At 36.8% G+C, this 21,723-nt stretch overlaps 1 protein-coding gene across 1 annotated transcript in view; it reads left to right on the top strand.

The window, feature by feature from the left end:
- Nucleotides 1-21,723, top strand: part of LOC128610256 (butyrophilin subfamily 2 member A2-like) — a 34,148-nt gene that overhangs the window by 12,245 nt on the left and 180 nt on the right. Inside the window, exons 4-13 of the mRNA XM_053629457.1 lie at nt 206-484; nt 1,153-1,254; nt 2,277-2,303; nt 3,490-3,522; nt 5,129-5,161; nt 10,562-10,594; nt 12,212-12,244; nt 16,536-16,562; nt 18,255-18,281; nt 21,121-21,723. The exon at nt 21,121-21,723 is cut by the window's right edge and continues 180 nt beyond it. Coding sequence (XP_053485432.1) covers nt 206-484; nt 1,153-1,254; nt 2,277-2,303; nt 3,490-3,522; nt 5,129-5,161; nt 10,562-10,594; nt 12,212-12,244; nt 16,536-16,562; nt 18,255-18,281; nt 21,121-21,668 — 1,142 coding nt within the window. The 3' untranslated portion in view covers nt 21,669-21,723. The remainder of the gene's footprint in view (nt 1-205; nt 485-1,152; nt 1,255-2,276; nt 2,304-3,489; nt 3,523-5,128; nt 5,162-10,561; nt 10,595-12,211; nt 12,245-16,535; nt 16,563-18,254; nt 18,282-21,120) is intronic.

Here is a 21,723-nt window from a genome sequence, read left to right as displayed (position 1 = left end):
ATATATATATATATATATAGAGAGAGAGAGAGAGAGAGAGAGAGAGAGAGAGAGAGCACGGGAGATCTATGTATATATATGTGTGTCACACTTCATAGTATTATTTTTGACTATATCAGGAACAATCTTTAAACTGAAAATGAGCAGAAAATAATAACCTCCGTGGGGTTAACCGTTTAACATGATTTCACTATATTACCTATAGCTCAGGGAAGCTACCCGGTGATCACGATGGAGAGTTATGATCACTCAGGAGGGATTAATCTAGTGTGTGAGTCCAGAGGCTGGAACCCTGAACCTGAGGTTCTGTGGATGAACAGAGAAGGAGACACTCTGCCTGCTGAAGATACACAGATACACAGAGACACTGAGGGCTTCAGTGTGAAACACCGCATCACTGTTTATGATTATAGCGACTCCAACAAGTTTTACTGCAGACTTCTACAAAAACATCACATGATGGAGACACAGGTCATCATTAATAGTAAGTGTCTATGATTAAAAACTCTTAGCTTTAGACTGTAACATTCTACTCAAATCATTATAATCATTATAGATGAGGTGATTAAAGATGAAACATGATTGTGATGAACACACACTATTCTTGCTGTCACGCTACCTGCTGGAGACAAGCGCAGACAGGCAGGGCGGCGAGTGCAGCAGCAACGTGAGATGAATAGCAGAAAACAGACGAATATCAGCGAACAATCCAACTGGGATAAAGCGAGGAATCGTAACGGTAGATAACAGGCAGGAAAGTCCAAATACCGGGAAAAACTAGATTAACTCTAAGGCTTGGTAATACCACTAAGTCACAAGAGCTAAGCGTTTACTTCGTGAGGGCGCGCCGCTTAAAGAGGCCTTTTATAACTTCGTCAGCCGTTGGTGATCAATACTCAGGTGAACTCGAGCACGGGCATGGCTGGGAAGTGTAGTCCCCGTCCGTCATGTCCGTAAGCGGCGCCGCCCTCTGAGTATTGCAGCCGCGAGTTTGCCGTGGCGTAACACTTGCATTAGAGCATATGCACTATTTTTATTATATCTGTTGGTGATTATGCTACAGTTCTGTCTGAGTGTGTTTTGCAGTTATCAATAATTCTTGCACAGTTTATTAAAAATATCTGTAACACTGTAAACTTGGTTTTGTTTTAGGTAAAGTCTTTGATGCTTGGAAGTGGGTTGTCGGCATTTCAGTTTCAGCATGTCTTATTGCTGTTGGATGGGTAGTAACTGCAGTTATCTGTTACAAGAAAGGTAATCTTTAAATCATTTTCCTTCATAATATCTCCAGCTTAAATTATATTGCAGTTTATACCATAGCTTTAGTCCACATATTCCCAACTCTGGTCCTGGAGATCCCCATGTCCTACACATTTTAGTGTTTTTCCTGCTAATCAGGGGTGAATGAATAGTGCTACATTAACAGTTCTACATCAGTTAGTTCCAGTCCACTAATGCACTGGGACATTTCACTGTTTGTATCACTCCACTTGTCTGTGTTTGCTACATAAATAAAACAGTTCTAACAATAGTCCGTCACATTGAAACCTTTACTGCACTTACTACGACCTGTCAGTTAGTCTGTGTGTTACTATGGCAACACACCACTCAGTCCAGCTGTGGCTTCTTTGGGAACTATTTTCGTTGATGGCACTTTTTTTATTGTGTCTGAAATGTCAGTTGCTTGATATGTATTTCTAATTTTAAAAACCTGTCTAAAATCATAATCACACGATGATCATGCTGTTGTAAAGAATATACGGCACTCGGCGTGTGTCTGAAACTAGGAAACCATATGTTAAGTGATTATCTATTTACTGTTAGTGTGCATTAGGTAGGTAGTTGGTACTGTGTCATATTCATTTATTTTATGATATTCGGTCATATTCAGCAATAGTCAGGCATTGTATGATATTAAATGTGAATTTTGCTGAGCTGACATTAACACTGACTCAGTAATGATTATCAAACCCTCCCCTCAGTACTCATGACTTACAGACACAATGTAAGATGGTGAAGGTTCATGAGAAAGTGTAGATCAGGGCAAAGGGCAGAATTTACAGCTCCTTCTCATGTTTACTCAAACTAATAATGTCAAATTACACACACATCAGGTTTATACAGATTTGAACATTTATTGGGAAGTACACAAGGAGTAAGAAGATTAGAAATGCAAACACATCAGTCACAATATATTATATCACTTATTGTGAAATGTATTTATTTATTTATTTATTTATTTATTTATTAAACCAGTTTATCTGTTTTGTCCTCAGAGCTTCAAAGGCAGAAGCAAAAAGCAGGTAACAATTAACTTTTTGTTCTCTTAAAATCATACTATTTAAATAAATGGAGTAAATTAAACAGACGATATGACTCTGATCAAATATAATCACAAAGATAACTGCGAGGTTGTTAGACTGTTTGTGCGTCTTTAACTCAGAGACACAATTTAACATGGTGATGCTTTACAATAAGGTGAAGATCGGGGCAGAGGGCAGAAATTACAGCTCCTTCTCATGTTTGTTTAAATAAATGCTTTTAAATTATGGGCAGCTCAAGTCATGTATCCAGATTTGGACAACAGGAAGTAAACAGAACGGAGTGTTGTGGAGTGAAATCAGAGTCAGCAAAACCTCATCCTGAATTTGTCATGCTTGTAAAAATAACATGTAAATGTGATGTTATTGAAAATTGACAATTTGAATCTTTAATTTAAAAGTATTGGTTCTGAATTAAACTATATGAAATTCGAGTATTAATATTTTCAATTTAAAAAATATCGGGTGATAAAAATTCATGTTAAAAAGTTCAATGTTCAAAAATTCAGGAAAAAATAATCAGGTAGTAAAACTAATTCAGGTTCAAACAATTCTACCAGAGAAAACATCTGGTGTGTTGTGATTGGTCAGGACTGAGTTAAATGAGTTGGCTCATTTGCTCTTTTTCTGAGAATCCCAGATGTTTTCTCTGGATTTTTGACTTCTTGAAATTTTTTCTTTTAAACAGCTTTTTATTACCTGGATTTTTTTAAACTAAATATTAAAAACCTGAATTTCAGATGGATTTAATTCAGAATAATTACATTCAGATATCTTAAGATTCACACTGACAATTTTCAGAAACCACATTTACACATTTCTTTTTAAGCATTACACATTCAGGTTCAGGTTCTGCTGGCTCTGATTTCACTCCATAGAAGGTTCTGTTAGAAGAGTAGAGATATAAACACATCACTCACAATACATTAAATTACTTTTTTTCTATATCAGTCATAACTGACCTGTAACATCATGTTCCACTTTGTGAAGTGTGCTCAATCATTTAACAAATAAATAACATCAGAGAACAATTACATTTCATAACTGCAATCTGATTTGTGTTGTCCATTTACCTTATCACTATATTACATTGCTAAATCTATTTATACTTTAATTTATATAGAATTTACACACAATACTCAAAACAATTTTATCTGTTATCTTTTAGCCTCAGAGCTTCAGAAGGAGAAGGAAAATGCAGGTGAGAATGAACTTTTTGTTCTTTAAAATTTTAGTGATTATTTAATTGGAGCAAACTTAACAGACAATATCACCCTGTTAAAATGTAATCATAAAGGTAATTGGGACATTTATTAGATTGTTTGGACCTCTTTAACTTAGAGACACAATTTAACATGGTGAAGGTTCACAAGATTGGGGCAGATCGGGGCAGAGGGCAGAAATTACAGCTCCTTCTCATGTTTATTTAAATGAATGCTACTAAGTTATGGGCAGCTCTGGTCATATATCCAGATTTGTACAACAGGAAGTAAAGAGGAAGAAGGCTTATGGAGTGAAATCAGAGTCAGAAGAACTCAAACCTGAATTTGTAATGTTTGCACAAATTATTTGTGTAAATGTGATGTTATTGAAAATTGTCAAAGTGAATCTAAATATCCATCCATCCATGTTCTGTACTGCTTATCCTTACTGGGTTGCGGGGAACCTAGAGCCTATCCTAGGGATCATGGGGCGGGGGACACCCTGGACCGGGTGCCAGTCCATCACAGGGCACAATCACACACATACACATGGACGCTTTTCAGCTTAATAAATAGCCTACAATGCATGTCTTTGGACTCCGGGAGGAAACCACAGTACCCAGAGGAAACCCCCGATGAAGCACGTGGAGAACATGCAAACTCTGCACACACAGGACCACAGCAAGAATCAAACCCTGAACCCTGGAGGTGTAAGGCTAACGTGCTAACCACTAAGCCACCGTGCCCCTGAAGCTAAATATATTTGAATGTATTGGTTTTGAATTAAACTATGTGAAATTCAGGTTTTGAAAATTTAGATTAAAAAAAATCAGATAATAAAAACTCATGTTAAAAAATTCAAGGTATCAAAAATTCAGGAAAAAATAAACAGGTAGTAAAACTAATTCAGGTTCAAACAGTCAAAAATTCAGAGAAAACATCTGGTGTGTTGTGATTGGTCAGGACTGAGTTTGATTAGAGTCTGGCTCATTTGCTCTTTCTGAGTATCCCAGATGTTTTCTCTGGATTTTTGACTTCTTGAAATTTTTAATACCTGTTTTTTATTTTAACTCCAATTACTGAAATCTTGAATCTTTTAAACAGCTTTTTATTACCTGAATTTATTAAACTAAATATTAAAAACCTGAATTTCAGAATAATATATTCAAATAACTTAAGATTCACACTGATAATTTGTCAATACCCACATTTACACATTTCTTTTTAAGCATTAGACATTCAGGTTCAGGTTCTGCTGATTCTGATTTCACTCCATAGAGGGTTCTGTAAGAAGAGTAGAGATACAAACACATCACTCACAATACATTATAATATATATATATATATATATATATATATATATGTATGTATGTATGTATGTATGTATGTATGTACGTAACTGACCTGTAACATCATGTTCCACTTTGTGAAGTGTACGCAATTATTTAACAAATAAATAACATCAGAGAACAATTACATTTCATAACTGCAATCTGATTTGTGTTGTCCATTTACCTTATCACTATATTATACTGCTTAATCTATTTATACTTTAATTTATATAGAATTTACACAAAATACTCAAGACAGTTTGATCTGTTTTAGCCTCAGAGCTTCAGATGGAGAAGGAATACGCAGGTGAGAATGAACTTTTTGTGGTTTTAAAATCATGCTGAATATTTTAATTGGAGGAGGCAATATCACCTTGTTGAAATGTAAGATAATAAAGCACTGTCTACACCAGGGGTGTCCAATCTTATCCGGAAAGGGCCGGTGTGAGTGCAGGTTTTCATTCCATCCGAGCAGAAGCCACACCCAAGTCTATTGAAAGCCAAGATCAACTGATTAAACAGGTGGAATCAGGTGTGGCTCCGGCTTGGTTGGAATGAAAACCTGCACCCACACCGGCCCTTCCGGATAAGATTGGACACCCCTGGTCTACACAGTCTAGACCAGTGTTTCCCAACCCTGGTGTGCTGTCTGGACCGGGTGCCAGTCCATCACCGGGCACAATCACACACATACACATGGACGCTTTTCAACTTAATAAATAGCCTACAATGCATGTCTTTGGACTCAGGAAGGAAACTGCAGTACCCAGAGGAAACCCCCGAAGCATGTGGAGAACATGCAAACTCTGCACACACAGGACCACAGCGAGAATAAAACCCTTACTCTTTGAGTTGCTTTCACATTGTGGACAACTCGGTGGGAAACACTGCTGTCTCCCTTGTTTTATGGAGACTTTGGGTGTGTGTTGGGGGGTTAGGGGGAGGTCCCACTTTGGCTCTAATTGGCTATTTATATTCCTATGGTTTACTTTATTTAAATGGTTAGTAGTAATATGGATCCCAGCATAGCTGGGGCAGGCACGCCTTTAAGATTTATTAGTTGGAACGTCAGAGGTATGGATAATCCTGTCAAGAAATCTAAGGTTTTTACACATTTGAAACGTTTAAACTCCAATATAGTATTTTTACAGGAGACGCACCTACGTATTAAAAATCATCAAAGGTTACACTGCCCTTGGGTGAGTCAAGTCTTCCACTCGAACTTTAATTCAAATGCAAGAGGGGTCGCTATTTTAATTGACAAAAGGTTAAAGTTTTCGTCCACTAACGTTATCGCTAATGCGAACGGTAGATATATTATAGTTGCTGGTACTCTAATGCAAAGACAGGTATTGTTGGTAAATGTATACGCCCCAAACTTTGATGATGTGGAATTTGCTAATAGATTGTTGAGCAATCTCCCTTTCTTAAATACTCACCCGTTGATTTTCAGTAGAGATTTAAACTGTGTAATTGACCCAAACTTAGATCGGTCTAATCCCCGTACTATGAATCAATCTGCAATGTCTAAAACATTTTCCGATTTTATGTGTCAGAATGGTCTCGTTGATCCCTGGAGATCCCGTAACCCCTTTCTTAAAAAGTTTTCTTTCTTCTCCCAGGTGCATCATTCCTATTCGAGGATTGATTATTTTTTTTATAGACAGCACTCTTGATTCTTGTGTAGTTTCTTCTGACTATTTGGGTATTGTAATTTCTGACCATGCGCCTCTACAATTAGATATTCATCTTTCTATTTATAAACGTAGCCCACCGCATTGGAGATTTAATTCTCTTCTTTTGGCAGAGAGTGAATTCTGTGAGTTCATTTCTACTTCTATTGATGACTTTCTTTTCTTCAATCAGAATGACTCCACCTCTTATTCATTGTTATGGGAGACACTTAAATCCTATATTAGAGGGCAGATTATTTCTTATTCTGCTCGCTGTAATAAAAAACGCACTGCTAGGGTTAATGAACTTACATCTGCGATCAGTAACCTCGATCAAAGATGTGCATTGAACCCCTCTCCAGAACTTCTTAAACAGCGTCTTGACTTGCAGGCAGAATTTAATCTTATTTCGACTAAAGAGGCGGAATGCTTATTGTTACGTACTCGTGGTTCATATTATGAACATGGCGACAAACCGAGTCGTTTACTGGCACATCTGCTACGGCGACAGGCCAATTCCTGTCTCATACCTAGTATAAAAAACACTTATAATATTGTCACTACAGATCCCATGGAAATTAATGCTACTTTTAAATCGTTTTACTTTTCGCTTTATAAGTCCGAATTTCCAACAGACAATACTAAAGTGAATGCATTTCTTCAAAATCTTTGTAACCCTGTTATTGATTCGAATACTGCTATGCAACTGGACTCCCCACTCTCTCTTGAAGAAATTTTAATTTCAGTTAAACTATGCAATCTAACAAAGCTCCTGGCCCGGATGGGTTTCCAATTGAATTTTTTAAAACGTTTATTGGAAAATTAGCTCCATTACTTTTGGCTATGTTCAACGAATCTTTGGAATGTGGGTCTTTGCCTCCAACGTTGACACAGGCCACGATAGCTCTGCTTCTTAAGGAGGGTAAGGATCCATCCTCCTGCGGTTCTTATAGACCGCTGTCTCTGCTTAATACAGATGTAAAGGTGTTGGCGAAAGTAATGGCATCTCGTTTAGAGAATGTACTCCCTTATATTATATTTGAAGAGCAGAACGGTTTTATAAAGGGACGTCAATTGTTTTTTAATACCCGTACACTCTTTAATATAATTTATTCAAAGCATTCGTTTGTGCTCCCTGAGATTGTGATTTCATTAGATGCTGAAAAAGCATTTGATGGGGTTGAGTGGGAGTATTTGTTTGCAGTCTTGAGGAAGTTCGGATTTGGGGATAAGTTTATTTCTTGGATTAGCCTTCTTTACTCATCCCCTAATGCCAGGGTTCAGACAAAAGATATTTATTCTGATTATTTTGCTCTCGGACAAGGGTGTCGTCAAGGTTGTCCTTTATCCCCTCTGCTTTTTGCTGTTGCTATCGAGCCGCTGTCTATTGCACTAAAATCTTCTCCCTTGTTTAAAGGAATAGTTCGAAACGGTGTAGAATACAAATTGTTGCTATATGCTGATGATTTGTTATTGTATGTAACCGATCCTATTGCCTCTATGCCAGCTGTCTTGGGTGTTCTGGAGTCCTTCAGTGTTGTCTCTGGTTATAAATTAAATTTAGATAAAAGCGACTGTTTTCCTGTCAATACTGCAGCATTTTCTCTCCAACAGTCACATTTACCGTTTCGATTTAGTCAGTCAGGTTTTAAATACCCAGGTATCAACGTGACACGTTCTTTATCTAATCTTTTATCAGCTAACTTCACTCCCCTTATCTCAAAGGTTAAATCTAACATTCAGAGTTGGGGTAACTTACCCCTTTCTCTAATTGGCAGGATCAATGTCATCAAAATGAATATATTACCGAAGTTTAGTTTCTTGTTCCAGCAAGTGCCTCTTTCTCTGCCAAAATCATTCTTCGATTCATTAGATAAGATAATTAGTACGTTTATTTGGGGAGGGAAGCCACCAAGGGTTAGTAAATCTTTATTGCAGAAATGTAGACTTAGTGGAGGACTTGCATTACCCAATTTTCAGTTCTATTACTGGGCTGCGCACATTCATAAACTTTGCTACTGGGTTAAATCTCCTGGATCTTCTTGGTCTAAATTGGAACTATCTTCTTGTAGGGAATCCTCTTTACCTGCTTTGCTTTACTCCTCTTTACCTACAAAACTCTCCCTATATACCGATAATCTAGTTGTCCTCAACACACTTATGACTTGGTATCAATTTAGATGGCGCTTTAAATTTGTAGGTGCATCGTCTTTGGGTCCTTTAGTCAACAACCATCTATTTCCTCCATCGTGTTTGGACTCCACATTTTCAGTATGGTATGAGAAGGGTATTAAACAAGTAAGAGATTTGTATGCTGATAGTGTGTTTGATAGCTTTGCCAATCTGGCATCCACTTATGACCTCCCTGTGACGCATTTTTTCCGGTATTTTCAAATTCGGAATTTCGTTTCTAGATGTTTTCCTGATTTCCCCTCTGCGCCTCCTGAACAGGTTTGGGAAAGCTTGTTTTCAAACAATCCGCATCAGAGAGGAATGATTTCTAGGATTTATGATTTTATTCTGGCGCTAGGTAGTGAGTCGAGTAACAAAATTAGGAATGCGTGGGAAACAGAGTTAGGAGTACAGATAATTTAGGAGTGTTGGGAACGTGCTATAGGGAGGGTACAGTCTACCACTTCTTGTGCTCGTCTTGGACTTATACAGTTCAAAGTTTTAAATAGAGTCCATCTGTCCAAGTCGAGACTTTCTGTGATGTATCCGGACGTAGAGGACAAGTGTGATAAATGCCATGCCTCTCCCTGCCATCTTGGCCATATGTTTTTCTTCTGCCCTGATCTATATGGTTTTTGGTCTGGTTTTTTTTACCATCATGTCCACTATTCTCAAGGTAGATTTAAAACCTTGCCCATTGATTGCTGTATTTGGGATTCCTGATGACTCAGTTCCATTGAGCTCGATACAAAAGGATGTTATTGCTTTCACATCCCTTATAGCAAGACTACTGTTGCATTGGAAGTCTGCTAAATACCCATCTATCTTCCAGTGGCTAAAGGACGTGATGTTTTTTCTAAAACTCGAGAAAATAAGGTATACGATGAAGGGTTGTACAGAAAAGTTTTTTTTTTTTTATAAATGGCATCCCTTTATATATATTTGGGAGGGGAGGAGAGAAGAGAATAAAACCCTGAACCCTGGAGGTGTAAGGCTAACGTGCTAACCACTAAGCCACCATGCCCCTGAATCTAAATATATTTGAATGTATTGGTTTTGAATTAAACTATGTGAAATTCAGGTTTTGAAAATTTAGATTAAAAAATCAGATAATAAAAATTCATGTTAAAAAATTCAAGGTATCAAAAATTCAGGAAAAAATAAACAGGTAGTAAAACTAATTCAGGTTCAAACAGTCAAAAATTCAGAGGAAATATCTGGTGTGTTGTGATTGGTCAGGACTGAGTTTGATTAGAGTCTGGCTCATTTGCTCTTTCTGAGTATCCCAAATGTTTTCTCTGGATTTTTGACTTCTTTAAATTTTTACTAAATGTTTTTTAAACCCCAATTTCAGAAACCTTGAATTTTTTTAACTAGCTTGATTTTTTTATTACCTGATTTTCTTAACCTAAATGTTCAATACCTGCATTTCACCTGGTTTCATTCAGAACCAATATATTCAAATATCTTAAAATTCACACTGATAATTTGTCAAGAACCACATTTACACATTTCTTTTCAAGCATTACACATTCAGGTTCAGGTTCTGCTGGCTCTGATTTCACTCCGTAGAGGGTTCTGTTAGAAGAGTAGAGATATAAACACATCACTCACAATACAGTAAATTACTTGTTTTCTATATGACTCATAACTGAGCTGTAACATCATGTTCCACTTTGTGAAGTGTGCTCAATCATTTAACAAATAAATAACATCAGAGAACAATTACATTTCATAACTGCAATCTGATTTGTGTTGTCCATTTACCTTATCACTATATTACATTGCTAAATCTATTTATACTTTAATTTATATAGAATTTACACACAATACTCAAAATAATTTTATCTGTTATCTTTTAGCCTCAGAGCTTCAGAAGGAGAAGGAAAATGCAGGTGAGAATGAACTTTTTGTTCTTTAAAGTTTTAGTGATTATTTAATTGGAGCAAACTTAACAGACAATATCACCCTGTTAAAATGTAATCATAAAGGTAATTGGGACATTTAATTAGATTGTTTGGACCTCTTTAACTTAGAGACACAATTTAACATGGTGAAGGTTCACAAGATTGGGGCAGATCGGGGCAGAGGGCAGAAATTACAGCTCCTTCTCATGTTTATTTAAATGAATGCTACTAAGTTATGGGCAGCTCTGGTCATGTATCCAGATTTGTACAACAGGAAGTAAAGAGGAAGAAGACTTATGGAGTGAAATCAGAGTCAGAAGAACTCAAACCTGAATTTGTAATGTTTGTACAAATTATTTGTGTAAATGTGATGTTATTGAAAATTGTCAAAGTGAATCTAAATATCCATCCGTCCATGTTCTGTACTGCTTATCCTTACTGGGTTGCGGGGAACCTAGAGCCTATCCTAGGGATCATGGGGCGGGGGACACCCTGGACCGGGTGCCAGTCCATCACAGGGCACAATCACACACATACACATGGATGCTTTTCAGCTTAATAAATAGCCTACAATGCATGTCTTTGGACTCCGGGAGGAAACCACAGTACCCAGAGGAAACCCCCGATGAAGCACGTGGAGAACATGCAAACTCTGCACACACAGGACCACAGCAAGAATCAAACCCTGAACCCTGGAGGTGTAAGGCTAACGTGCTAACCACTAAGCCACCGTGCCCCTGAAGCTAAATATATTTGAATGTATTGGTTTTGAATTAAACTATGTGAAATTCAGGTTTTGAAAATTTAGATTAAAAAAAATCAGATAATAAAAATTCATGTTAAAAAATTCAAGGTATCAAAAATTCAGGAAAAAATAAACAGGTAGTAAAACTAATTCAGGTTCAAACAGTCAAAAATTCAGAGAAAACATCTGGTGTGTTGTGATTGGTCAGGACTGAGTTTGATTAGAGTCTGGCTCATTTGCTCTTTCTGAGTATCCCAGATGTTTTCTCTGGATTTTTGACTTCTTGAAATTTTTAATACCTGTTTTTTATTTTAACTCCAATTACGGAAATCTTGAATCTTTTAAACAGCTTTTTATTACCTGAATTTATTAAACTAAATATTAAAAACCTGAATTTCAGAATAATATATTCAAATAACTTAAGATTCACACTGATAATTTGTCAATACCCACATTTACACATTTCTTTTTAAGCATTAGACATTCAGGTTCAGGTTCTGCTGATTCTGATTTCACTCCATAGAGGGTTCTGTAAGAAGAGTAGAGATACAAACACATCACTCACAATACATTATAATATATATATATATATATATATATATATATATATATATATATATATATATATATGTATGTATGTATGTATGTATGTAACTGACCTGTAACATCATGTTCCACTTTGTGAAGTGTACGCAATCATTTAACAAATAAATAACATCAGAGAACAATTACATTTCATAACCGCAATCTGATTTGTGTTGTCCATTTACCTTATCACTATATTATACTGCTTAATCTATTTATACTTTAATTTATATAGAATTTACACAAAATACTCAAAACAGTTTGATCTGTTTTAGCCTCAGAGCTTCAGAAGGAGAAGGAATACGCAGGTGAGAATGAACTTTTTATGGTTTTAAAATCATGCTGAATATTTTAATTGGAGGAGGCAATATCACCTTGTTGAAATGTAAGATAATAAAGCACTGTCTACACCAGGGGTGTCCAATCTTATCCAGAAAGGGCCGGTGTGAGTGCAGGTTTTCATTCCAACCGAGCAGAAGCCACACCCGAGTCTATTGAAAGCCAAGATCAACTGATTAAACAGGTGGAATCAGGTGTGGCTCCGGCTTGGTTGGAATGAAAACCTGCACCCACACCGGCCCTTCCGGATAAGATTGGACACCCCTGGTCTACACAGTCTAGACCAGTGTTTCCCAACCCTGGTGTGCTGTCTGATGAGAGCAGTAGTATAGTGCAAAAAGCCTTCAAACATTTCTAAAATGCTAAAATGTGTATAAAACATTTAATATATATGATAAATATCTGATGTCTGAAATAATAACACAGACACAGAAATAATAAGACAGACAAACACACGCATAACAATAATAATAATAATTATATATAAAAAAAAATTGCCTCCCCCTCCACCCCTTTGCTGACCCGTCAGCAGCACTTTAACATCAGTATGCGTAACGTATGCGTGTGTTTTATCGTAATAATTAGCGTGTGACGATGTGTGTGTAGTTCAAAAGAATATGGACAGTATTCTTTAAAGAAAAGCTCCAGATGCTTCTGAACCATCAACTTCATCCCCATTTAGATAAAAAAAAAAGCCTTGTTTATGCTGTATCCTCGCTCCACACTGCGAGCCTCCACTGATTGCGCACGCACCTCCCCAAACGTACGAGACATTTATACTTGACGCGCTCGCCGTTATAATGTGTTTGTTGTTGATGTTTGTTTTCAGTACATGTCACTAAAACCCACAGTATGAAAAAAGAGCAAAGAATCATATAAGAATTATATAAAACACAGTAAACCTTGAGTTTATCACTTGTCTCATTACAACAAAATATAGCTATAAATATGAGACCATCTATAAAACTAAATTGAACAACCTCGATTTTTTATTATTATTATTCATTTCATTAAAATTTTTGTTAAACCTGGACCTTTGCTTTCATTAAATAGACTTATTATTTATTGTAGGTTTATTTTGTAAATGTTAGCAATTATTGTAGACATAAGCAAAATGTGTGAGCTTCCTGCAAATGTTATTGCTCACTAGAGATGCACCGATGTATCGCACAATAATTGGTATTGACCGAAAAAGACAGTTTTTCAAGATATTTGCCATCGTCCAATGTTTAAAAACATCCGATGATTAGGGCCGATTATATCCTGTCAATCAAAAGAGGGCAGGAAAACACATGGAGTTTGTGCTGTGTGTAAAGATGATGTCTCTTGTGTGGAATGGTGACAAAACTGCAGTCTGTAAGCTCTGCACTGCTAAAATTTTACACCGGACATTGCAGCAGTGAAGTGGGAGTTTCAGCATCGAGTGAATTTTTTTTTTTTTTTTGCCGAGCTGCTTTTGTTTGTGGTGAGTGAATGTGAAGCCTAACAGGAGTTTTTTTTAGAATTCAGACAATTAATTCTGCTAATATGAATTAATAACATTTAATAAGTTAAGAAATCTTACTTTAATCTTCAGAATTTAGTTCATGTGTTAATGTTAATTTGAGTAATGTGTTTTCTGTTTATGAGACCAGTTAGTGTGAAACAACTTGTTGAAATGGAGTGAATAAAGTTTTTATTTGCATTTCTTTCAGAATTGTGAAATAAATTATTATTCATTTAAAAGAAGGCATAAAAGGCAGAACCACCAAACTATTGGTATTGGTATCTGTATCGGTATCGGCCGATATCACTCGGAATAATCAGTTATCGGTATCAGCTGAGAAATTTAGTATCGATGCATCTCTGTTTCTCACATTTACAAAATCAGGTGATTGTTCGCCCATCAGTGCATGTATGTATGTATGTATGACCGCCCATCAATGTAAACGTCTCTATGTATAAAGACAAAAGAATGAGGTTTAATCACTGTCTGAAGGTGTAGTGTAGTGACTGTATATTTGTAAAGATACTGATGAATGAAAACATGGTGCACCCCCAAAAAACTTTCAGCTTTGGCTTTATTTCAACAGTATGTACAAAGCAAATCGAAATCACAATTTTTAAAAACGTTTCCATGAATTTTATGCCATCTGGCTATCTCTATGGTCCCGCATGGATGGATCGTAGAGATGCCTGTACAATCGTACCTTTTGGCAAGAGTTGAAGTCATTCCTTTTCGGATATGGCGCAGTGTGGTAAGTTACAAAAAATACCGTGCAAACCGAATGAGGCCATTTGCACTCAACGTGCTAGACCGCCCACTCCGCGATGATATCATTTTTGCCATGCTCCCTCGTGCTATTGCGGACGTGTCGCGTATAAACCAGGCTTAACTCTGTCTAGCATTAGTGTTTGTGTAGGGTGGCACAAATCTTTTACAATTTTCAAAGGGTGCCCTGACTGAAAAAAGGTTGGGAAACACTTGTGTGGACACAAAAAGAAATGCTGTGTGTGTGTGTGTGTGTGTGTGTGTGTGTGTGTGGTCTGAAATGAATTACAGTAAATACACATGAATTACTGTTATGAATTAACATCTTTACATGTGGCATTAGCTCTAATATACACTGCATGGCCAAAAGTATGTGGACACCCCTCCTAATTACTGAGTTCATGTGTTTCAGTCACACTCATTACTAACAGGTGAATAAAATCAAGCACGTAGCTTTACAATCTCCTTAGACAATCACTTCCAGTAGAATGGACTAAAGAGCTCAGTGACTTTAAACGTGGTACTGTCAGTGTGTCATCTTTACCACACGTCAGTTTCTGAAATTTCTGCCCCCTTAGATCTGCCTCTGTCAACTGTAAAGATTCGTTCACATTAGAGAGTAATAGGCGACAATTCACGTTCTATAGACACATGACACAGATGATTTCAATATCAGTGACAGCACAACAAGCAACATGCGACCTGAGATTTTCTCAACTTCATGTAAATTAGGTATGATGTAGCTCAGTGGTTAAGACACTGGATTACTGATTGGAAGATGATGAGTTCAAACCCCAGCACCATCAAGCTGCCAATGTAGGGCCTTTGAGCAAGGCCCTTAACTAACCCTCAACTGCTCAGCTGTATAAATGAGATAAATGTAAGCCGCTCTGGATAAGGGCATCTGCCAAACACCGTAAATGACATGGTAAATCCAAACGATTGCTCAAATCGTTCCTTGAATTAATTGTATGGTACACATGGAACAACATTTAGTTCCTACCTGCAAAGTAGGTAGTATCATGTACTGCTTAACTAAAAAATGAAATAAAACTCATAACCATGGTTTCATTTTATCCTGTCATATATGACTTCTCATTAAACCTGTATAGAGACATTACAAAGAAAAATAGCTAGTACAGTTAGCTTATGCTGCTAATAGCTAATACGAATACACGTTACGTAACGAACATCAAACAACAGATTTTTCACATGTTTTCCAGTTTAATAAAACGTTACAATTCAAAGTGCATTTTAAAGATAAATAAATAATATACTGTAGTTAACTGTGTGCTGTAAGCTACATATTGGTCATGACTCTCACTGGAGCTGAATGGACGGTACACACCCACACAGCAGCACTCGCTCCACGCCCACAAGAGACAAACTACAAATGACACGAGAGACATGTCGTGTGCTAGTGTGAACATGGTGTAAGTGCTGTGATTGTGAAATGGAGGTGTTTATGAGCAACAACAGCTCAGCCATGAAGTGTTGGTCCACACAAACTCTCAGAACAGGGCCGCTGAGTGCTGAAGCTCATAGTGCATAAAAATCACCTTTCCTCTGTTGTATCACTCACTACAGAGATCCAAACTGCCAATGGAAGCAACATCAGCACAAGAACTGTGCATCAGGAGCTTCATGAAATAGGTTTCCATGGCCAAGCAGCTGCACACAAGCCTAAGATCACTATGTGCAATGCCAACTCCATATTAATGCCCATGGTTTTGGAATGAGATTTCCAACAAGCTCATATAGGTGTGATGGTCAGGTGTCCACATACTTTTGTCCGTATAGTGTATATAATATTATACATATGACCTCATGCATGTGTTAAACACCACATTTCTACTGTCTATAAAATGTATTATAGAAACAAAGTTAAATAAAGTGAACTTGTTGGTTTTATTCAACACACAACTCACACAATGGAAAATAATAAGTGTATTAAACATTATCCTACACGTTTGTTTAAGCTCTAATATGAACTTTTTTTCTCTTTTTAGAGCTGCAGAGACAGAGAGTGGAAGACGGTAATTACATCTAAGTTTGTGACACTTTAAGGACTTAAAATTTGAGTTTTACTATTTACACGAGGTTAAAGTGCACATACTCTTTAATAATGAGTATTTTTATACCCCTGAGTTTTACCATGTGTAAATAACAGCACTCAGAATTCATTGTGCTCCTGCCATCAGCAGTTACATTATCAGTGAAGATGAGTGAGCCAGTACCTGAGGCAGTCGTACAGGACCATGTTTTACAGATGAGGTGGTATGCGTTGGATCTTGTCCAGTCCCTTTTCACCTCCACACTCTGTTCTTGCCATCGCTCTAATACAAGCTCATCTTGGTCTTACCTGTCCACAAGACCTTTTTCCAGAACTCTGCAGGCTCCTTTAAGAACTTTTTAGTAAACTATCCTGTCCATCCTGTTTTTGTGGAGAACTAGTGGTCTGCATCTTGCGGTGTAGCCTCTGTATTTCTGTTCATGAAGTCTTCTGCAGACATTATTCACTGACAAATCCACACCTGCCTCCTGAAGAGCGTTTCTGATCTGTCAGACAGGTGTATGAGGATTTTTCTTCATTATGGTGAGAATCTTCTGCTATCAGCTGTGGAGATCTTCTTTGGCCTACCAGACTCTTTATAGTTACTAAGCTCACCCGTTCTCTCTTTCTTCTTAATAATGTTCCACACAGTTGATATTTTTGTAACCCTAAAGTTTGACAGATGTCTCTGTTTTATTCTTGTCTCTCAGCCTTATAATGTGTCCTTGACTTTCACCGGCACTCTGGTCCTCATGTTGATGAACAGTAAAAGAAGACTAAAGGTGACCAAAAGTCTGGAATAAAGACTAGATGCTGAAATCTCTCTCATACCTGCACTAATGAAGCAATTAAACACACCTGAATAATCACTAACACCTGTGAAGCTCAAGGTCCCAAATATTATGATACCATGGAATGGAAGCTGTGTATAAAGTGTTGTAATTTCTACATGTTCAGAAACATATAAAAATACACTTTATTAAAATCTGTGGATGTGCACTTTAACCACATGTGATATGTTTGAGTACAAATTTAAAACAGATGCAAATTTTTAAAAAAATGCCTTTATGGAGGGAGCGGTATATATTTAGGAAGAGGAACAGATTCTTCGATTTATATTTCTCTCCTTTCTTTACATTTCTCTATTTTTAGGCAAAAAAAAAATCTACTGATGGCAATAAATTTGTTTTTGGTGTTTTAAATATTGATTTATTTTTTATTTGGTTTGTGGGAGACACGGGGGATTAGTGATTAGCACGCTTGCTTCACATCTCCGGGGTTGGGGGTTCAAATCCCACCTTTGCCCTGTGTGCACGTGTTCTCCCTGCGCTTCAGGGGTTTCCTCCGGGTACTCCGGTTTCCTCCCCTAGTCCAAACACATTCGTTGTGGGCTGACTGGCGTTTCCAGATTGTCTGTAGTGTGTGTGATTGTGCCCTGCAGTGGGTTGGCCCCCCGTCCAGGGCATCCCCTGCTTTTTGCCCCGCTATCCCGGGGACAGACTCCAGGCTCCCTGCGACCCTGTGTAGGATAAGCGGTATAGAAAATGGGTGGATGGATTTGGTTTGTACTTTTGGTCTGTGGTGTAAATATGGTTCAAATATTAATTATTTTATGTTTTGTTGAACTAATTGTATTTTGATAAATTCATATAAAATATTGATTCATGTTTCACAGAGTTTAAAAAGAAGAAGTTGTTTGCAGGTAAGAACAATTTTATCTACAGTACAGTTACATCAGAGTCTCTGCTGTATTTATGTGTGCGTGTGTGTGTGTGTGTGTGTGTGTGTGCGCGCGCGCGCGCGCGCGCGCCTAACCTCAGGCACTAAAAAAAATGTCTCTTACAGTTTTTTTCATGTAAAAGATTCAGCGCTCTCTCTCTCTCTCTCACACACACGTCATAACGGAAACATTCAGATAAGGAAATGCAAAGGCATTCATTTCTAACCCATGTCAAAATAAAAGTATCCAGCACAGAACAAAAATGTTTCCATCATAAATTCTGAGGAAATGATAGATTTTAAAATTGACTAATCAGTTTAGTCTGTTAGCTGTTGTATAAACATATTCATATACAAACGTTACATTTTCTTAATCTTTTTTTTAATGGGATTTGCCTTTATTTATTTATTTATTTATTTATTATTAATCCATTAGTAAATGATTTGTTTATTGATTTGTTTATTTTGCAGTGATTATTTTCTTTAAGGAGTGTGTAAGTGTATAGTGTTGTGGTCTTTCACTGCCATCTAGCGGACAAATAATATAACAACTTCATAAAACTCGAGATGAAAACTCCTCACTACTGGATAATATCCATCATTTACATTAAAAACAGAGAAACACGAAACAAACACAAACCCCGAGAGGAACTGAGAAAAATGTGTCTAAGTGACTTTAAAACGATGGGCGAAATTAAATCTGATAATAAATGTAAATTTCTATCAGGTGAAACAATACACACCTGTTACTGTAAGTAAAGAGCTACAGTAAGTACAGACTGTAAATAAATTCACTGGCGTCCTGCTGCTTATTGATTAAACCTGATGATTTGATTTTGAAAAACACCAGAAAACAAAACAGTAAATAGTATGATTGACATAAACATAGAGGAGAAATGATTTTATTTAAAGTGCTGGTAGAAGATCGGGTGTAGAGGAGAAGATATTTAAGTAAACATTACACTAGCTACTTTTATTTTGGTGTGAGTTTGAAAATGTCTCTGTTCTGTTTCTTTATCGAAATTTTCTCATGAAGTGAGAAGCTCTGTGTGTCTGTGTATGGGAGTGAAAAACTGACATACAGTCATAATATTGAAATATATAATGTTGTAAACCACAGATCTGTATTTGTTTATTTAATTAATTAATTGTTTATTTAAATTAAAATGCTTGAAATTCAAGTTTTATTTTTTTCAGTGTTTATGTAACTGGTTGTACGCTGTGTTGTGTCTTTTATTTTATCCAAAAAATAAATAAATTAATTAAAAAATAGGCAGACTGCAACTGGGTCAACTCTTCATTTATTCTGATGACACAAACAAGCAGTCTGCCTGAGTGAATCGCCCTTAAACTGTGCTCTATAAAATAAACATAATGTGCGATGGTCACATGTTGAAACAAAATACAAAAAAATCAATCAAAAAGCAGGCTAAAACAACAAAAATAATCACACAGATAAATAAAACAACACTATACACACAAATTAAAATGGGTATATATGTATATAAATGATAATTTAAATAAAGATGAAACAAGATTATTGAGAACTCAAAATTAAATTTACCTTGGAGGAGCCAAAACAGGAAATTACACAGACCAGTGACATCATGACAATTAAAAGGGAAAGTACTCACACAAGTAGACAGCTACATCAGAAACACATTCCCTTTTGTGTAATTCTACACATTAAATGTATGGAATATTTTCCATACCCGTTACATTAAAGATTACTGTTTTAAAATCGGGTTTAAATTCAGATTGAATAATTCAGTTGTCAGATATTCAGAAGTCTGTATTCAGGTCGATAATTTCAGAGCTCAAATTCAACCAGTCAAATTCAGCTGCAAAAATTCAACCCGGAAATAACTGAAGTTGAACATCCGGGTTACTCAGGATTCGGCAAAGGCAATGGAGCTCCTACGATTAAACCCCTCCCCCTCTTGGGAGCGCGCCTGTATCACTATAGCAACAGAACACTGCGAAAGCAATCGTGGATTTGAATCAGATTAATAAATAAAAGTGTTTTATAACTATCGTGTTATTTCTTTATCCGGAGTCTGCAGCTGGAGTGTGGGGGAATTAGCGAGTTATAACGGAGCACCTGATAGCTGGTTATACTTTTTATTCATTCATTCAGAGGAGAGAGGAAGGAGAGAAACAGATTAACATCAACTCATTATAGATCAGACTCATTTATCCTGTGGAGATCAGACATTTTAACAAGCTTCACTTGTGAAAATGAAAGATTATAATGTTACAAAAACATTGTGTGGAAATACTGTATTATTGTGAAAGAATGATGTGTTACAGCATGTATGTGGAAAAGTGATGAGTATAAAACTCTTTGCCTGTCAGAGGTGAATGTTGTTGTTGTGCTGGACAAAGAAGTCAAAGAGATTTATAATCATGCAGTTAAAAAGAATTTAAAAATGCAGTTTGTCTCCATCATGGACTTTAGAGTCACGTGTTTTCTTCCAAAAACTAAAACTTACCAGATATTTATCACAAGAGACTCGCTGAACTTATTTTCTCCATCAGGATCAAGTTTTTCCTCAAATATTTTTCTCTCATCTTCTGTGACTCTTCCTATGTTTTTCCTGAAGCACAAAAATTTCAGAAGGAAAACATTTTATATTTCTCATCTTTGACAGGCTCCTACCATCAACTGTACAAGTTTTCTCTTTACAAGAGAACATTTAAAAATGTTTCATTATTTAATCTTCTACAAATCCTCTTATAAATCCTAATGAATCTGATCCACTGATGATGATTTAATATTTTTTACCTGCAACCTCACATCTCACTCTGTGTGTTTCTCTCAGTGGATGTGACTCTGGATCCTGATACAGCTCATCCCAATCTCATCCTGTCTGCAGATGGAGAACAAGTGACACATGGAGACACACGACAGAATCTCCCTGATACACCACAGAGGTTTAATAAACATGTTTCTGTTCTGGGAAAGCAGAGTTTCTCCTCAGGGAGATTTTATTATGAGGTGCAGGTTAGAGGGAAAACTGAGTGGGCTCTCGGAGTCGCCACAGAGTCCATTAACAGGAAAGGAGACATTATACCGATTCCTCAGGGTGGGTATTGGACTGTGGGGCTGATGATTGAGAATTGTTATGTGGCGTTTGCTGATCCCCCTGTCCGCCTCACACTGAGAGAGAAGGTGGAGAAGGTGGGGGTGTTTGTGGATTATGAGGAGGGTCTGGTCTCCTTTTATGATGTGAAGTCCAGCTGTCATATCTACTCTTTCACTGGTCAGTCTTTCACTGAGAAACTCTATCCTTACTTCAGTCCTGATTTAAATTATAGTGGTAAAAATTCAGCACCACTGATCATCACTCCTGTATTTAACACTGAATGAATTTTCACCTCACAGATTTAATCATTTATTAAATGGTGAGAATAAAAATAAATAT

The sequence above is a fragment of the Ictalurus furcatus genome, chromosome 7 (genome assembly GCF_023375685.1).
Source record: "Ictalurus furcatus strain D&B chromosome 7, Billie_1.0, whole genome shotgun sequence".
In the NCBI taxonomy this organism is placed as follows: Eukaryota; Metazoa; Chordata; class Actinopteri; order Siluriformes; family Ictaluridae; genus Ictalurus; species Ictalurus furcatus.
The sequence above is the reverse complement of the archived record's forward strand: the minus strand, read 5'-3'. Positions and strand labels throughout refer to the sequence as shown.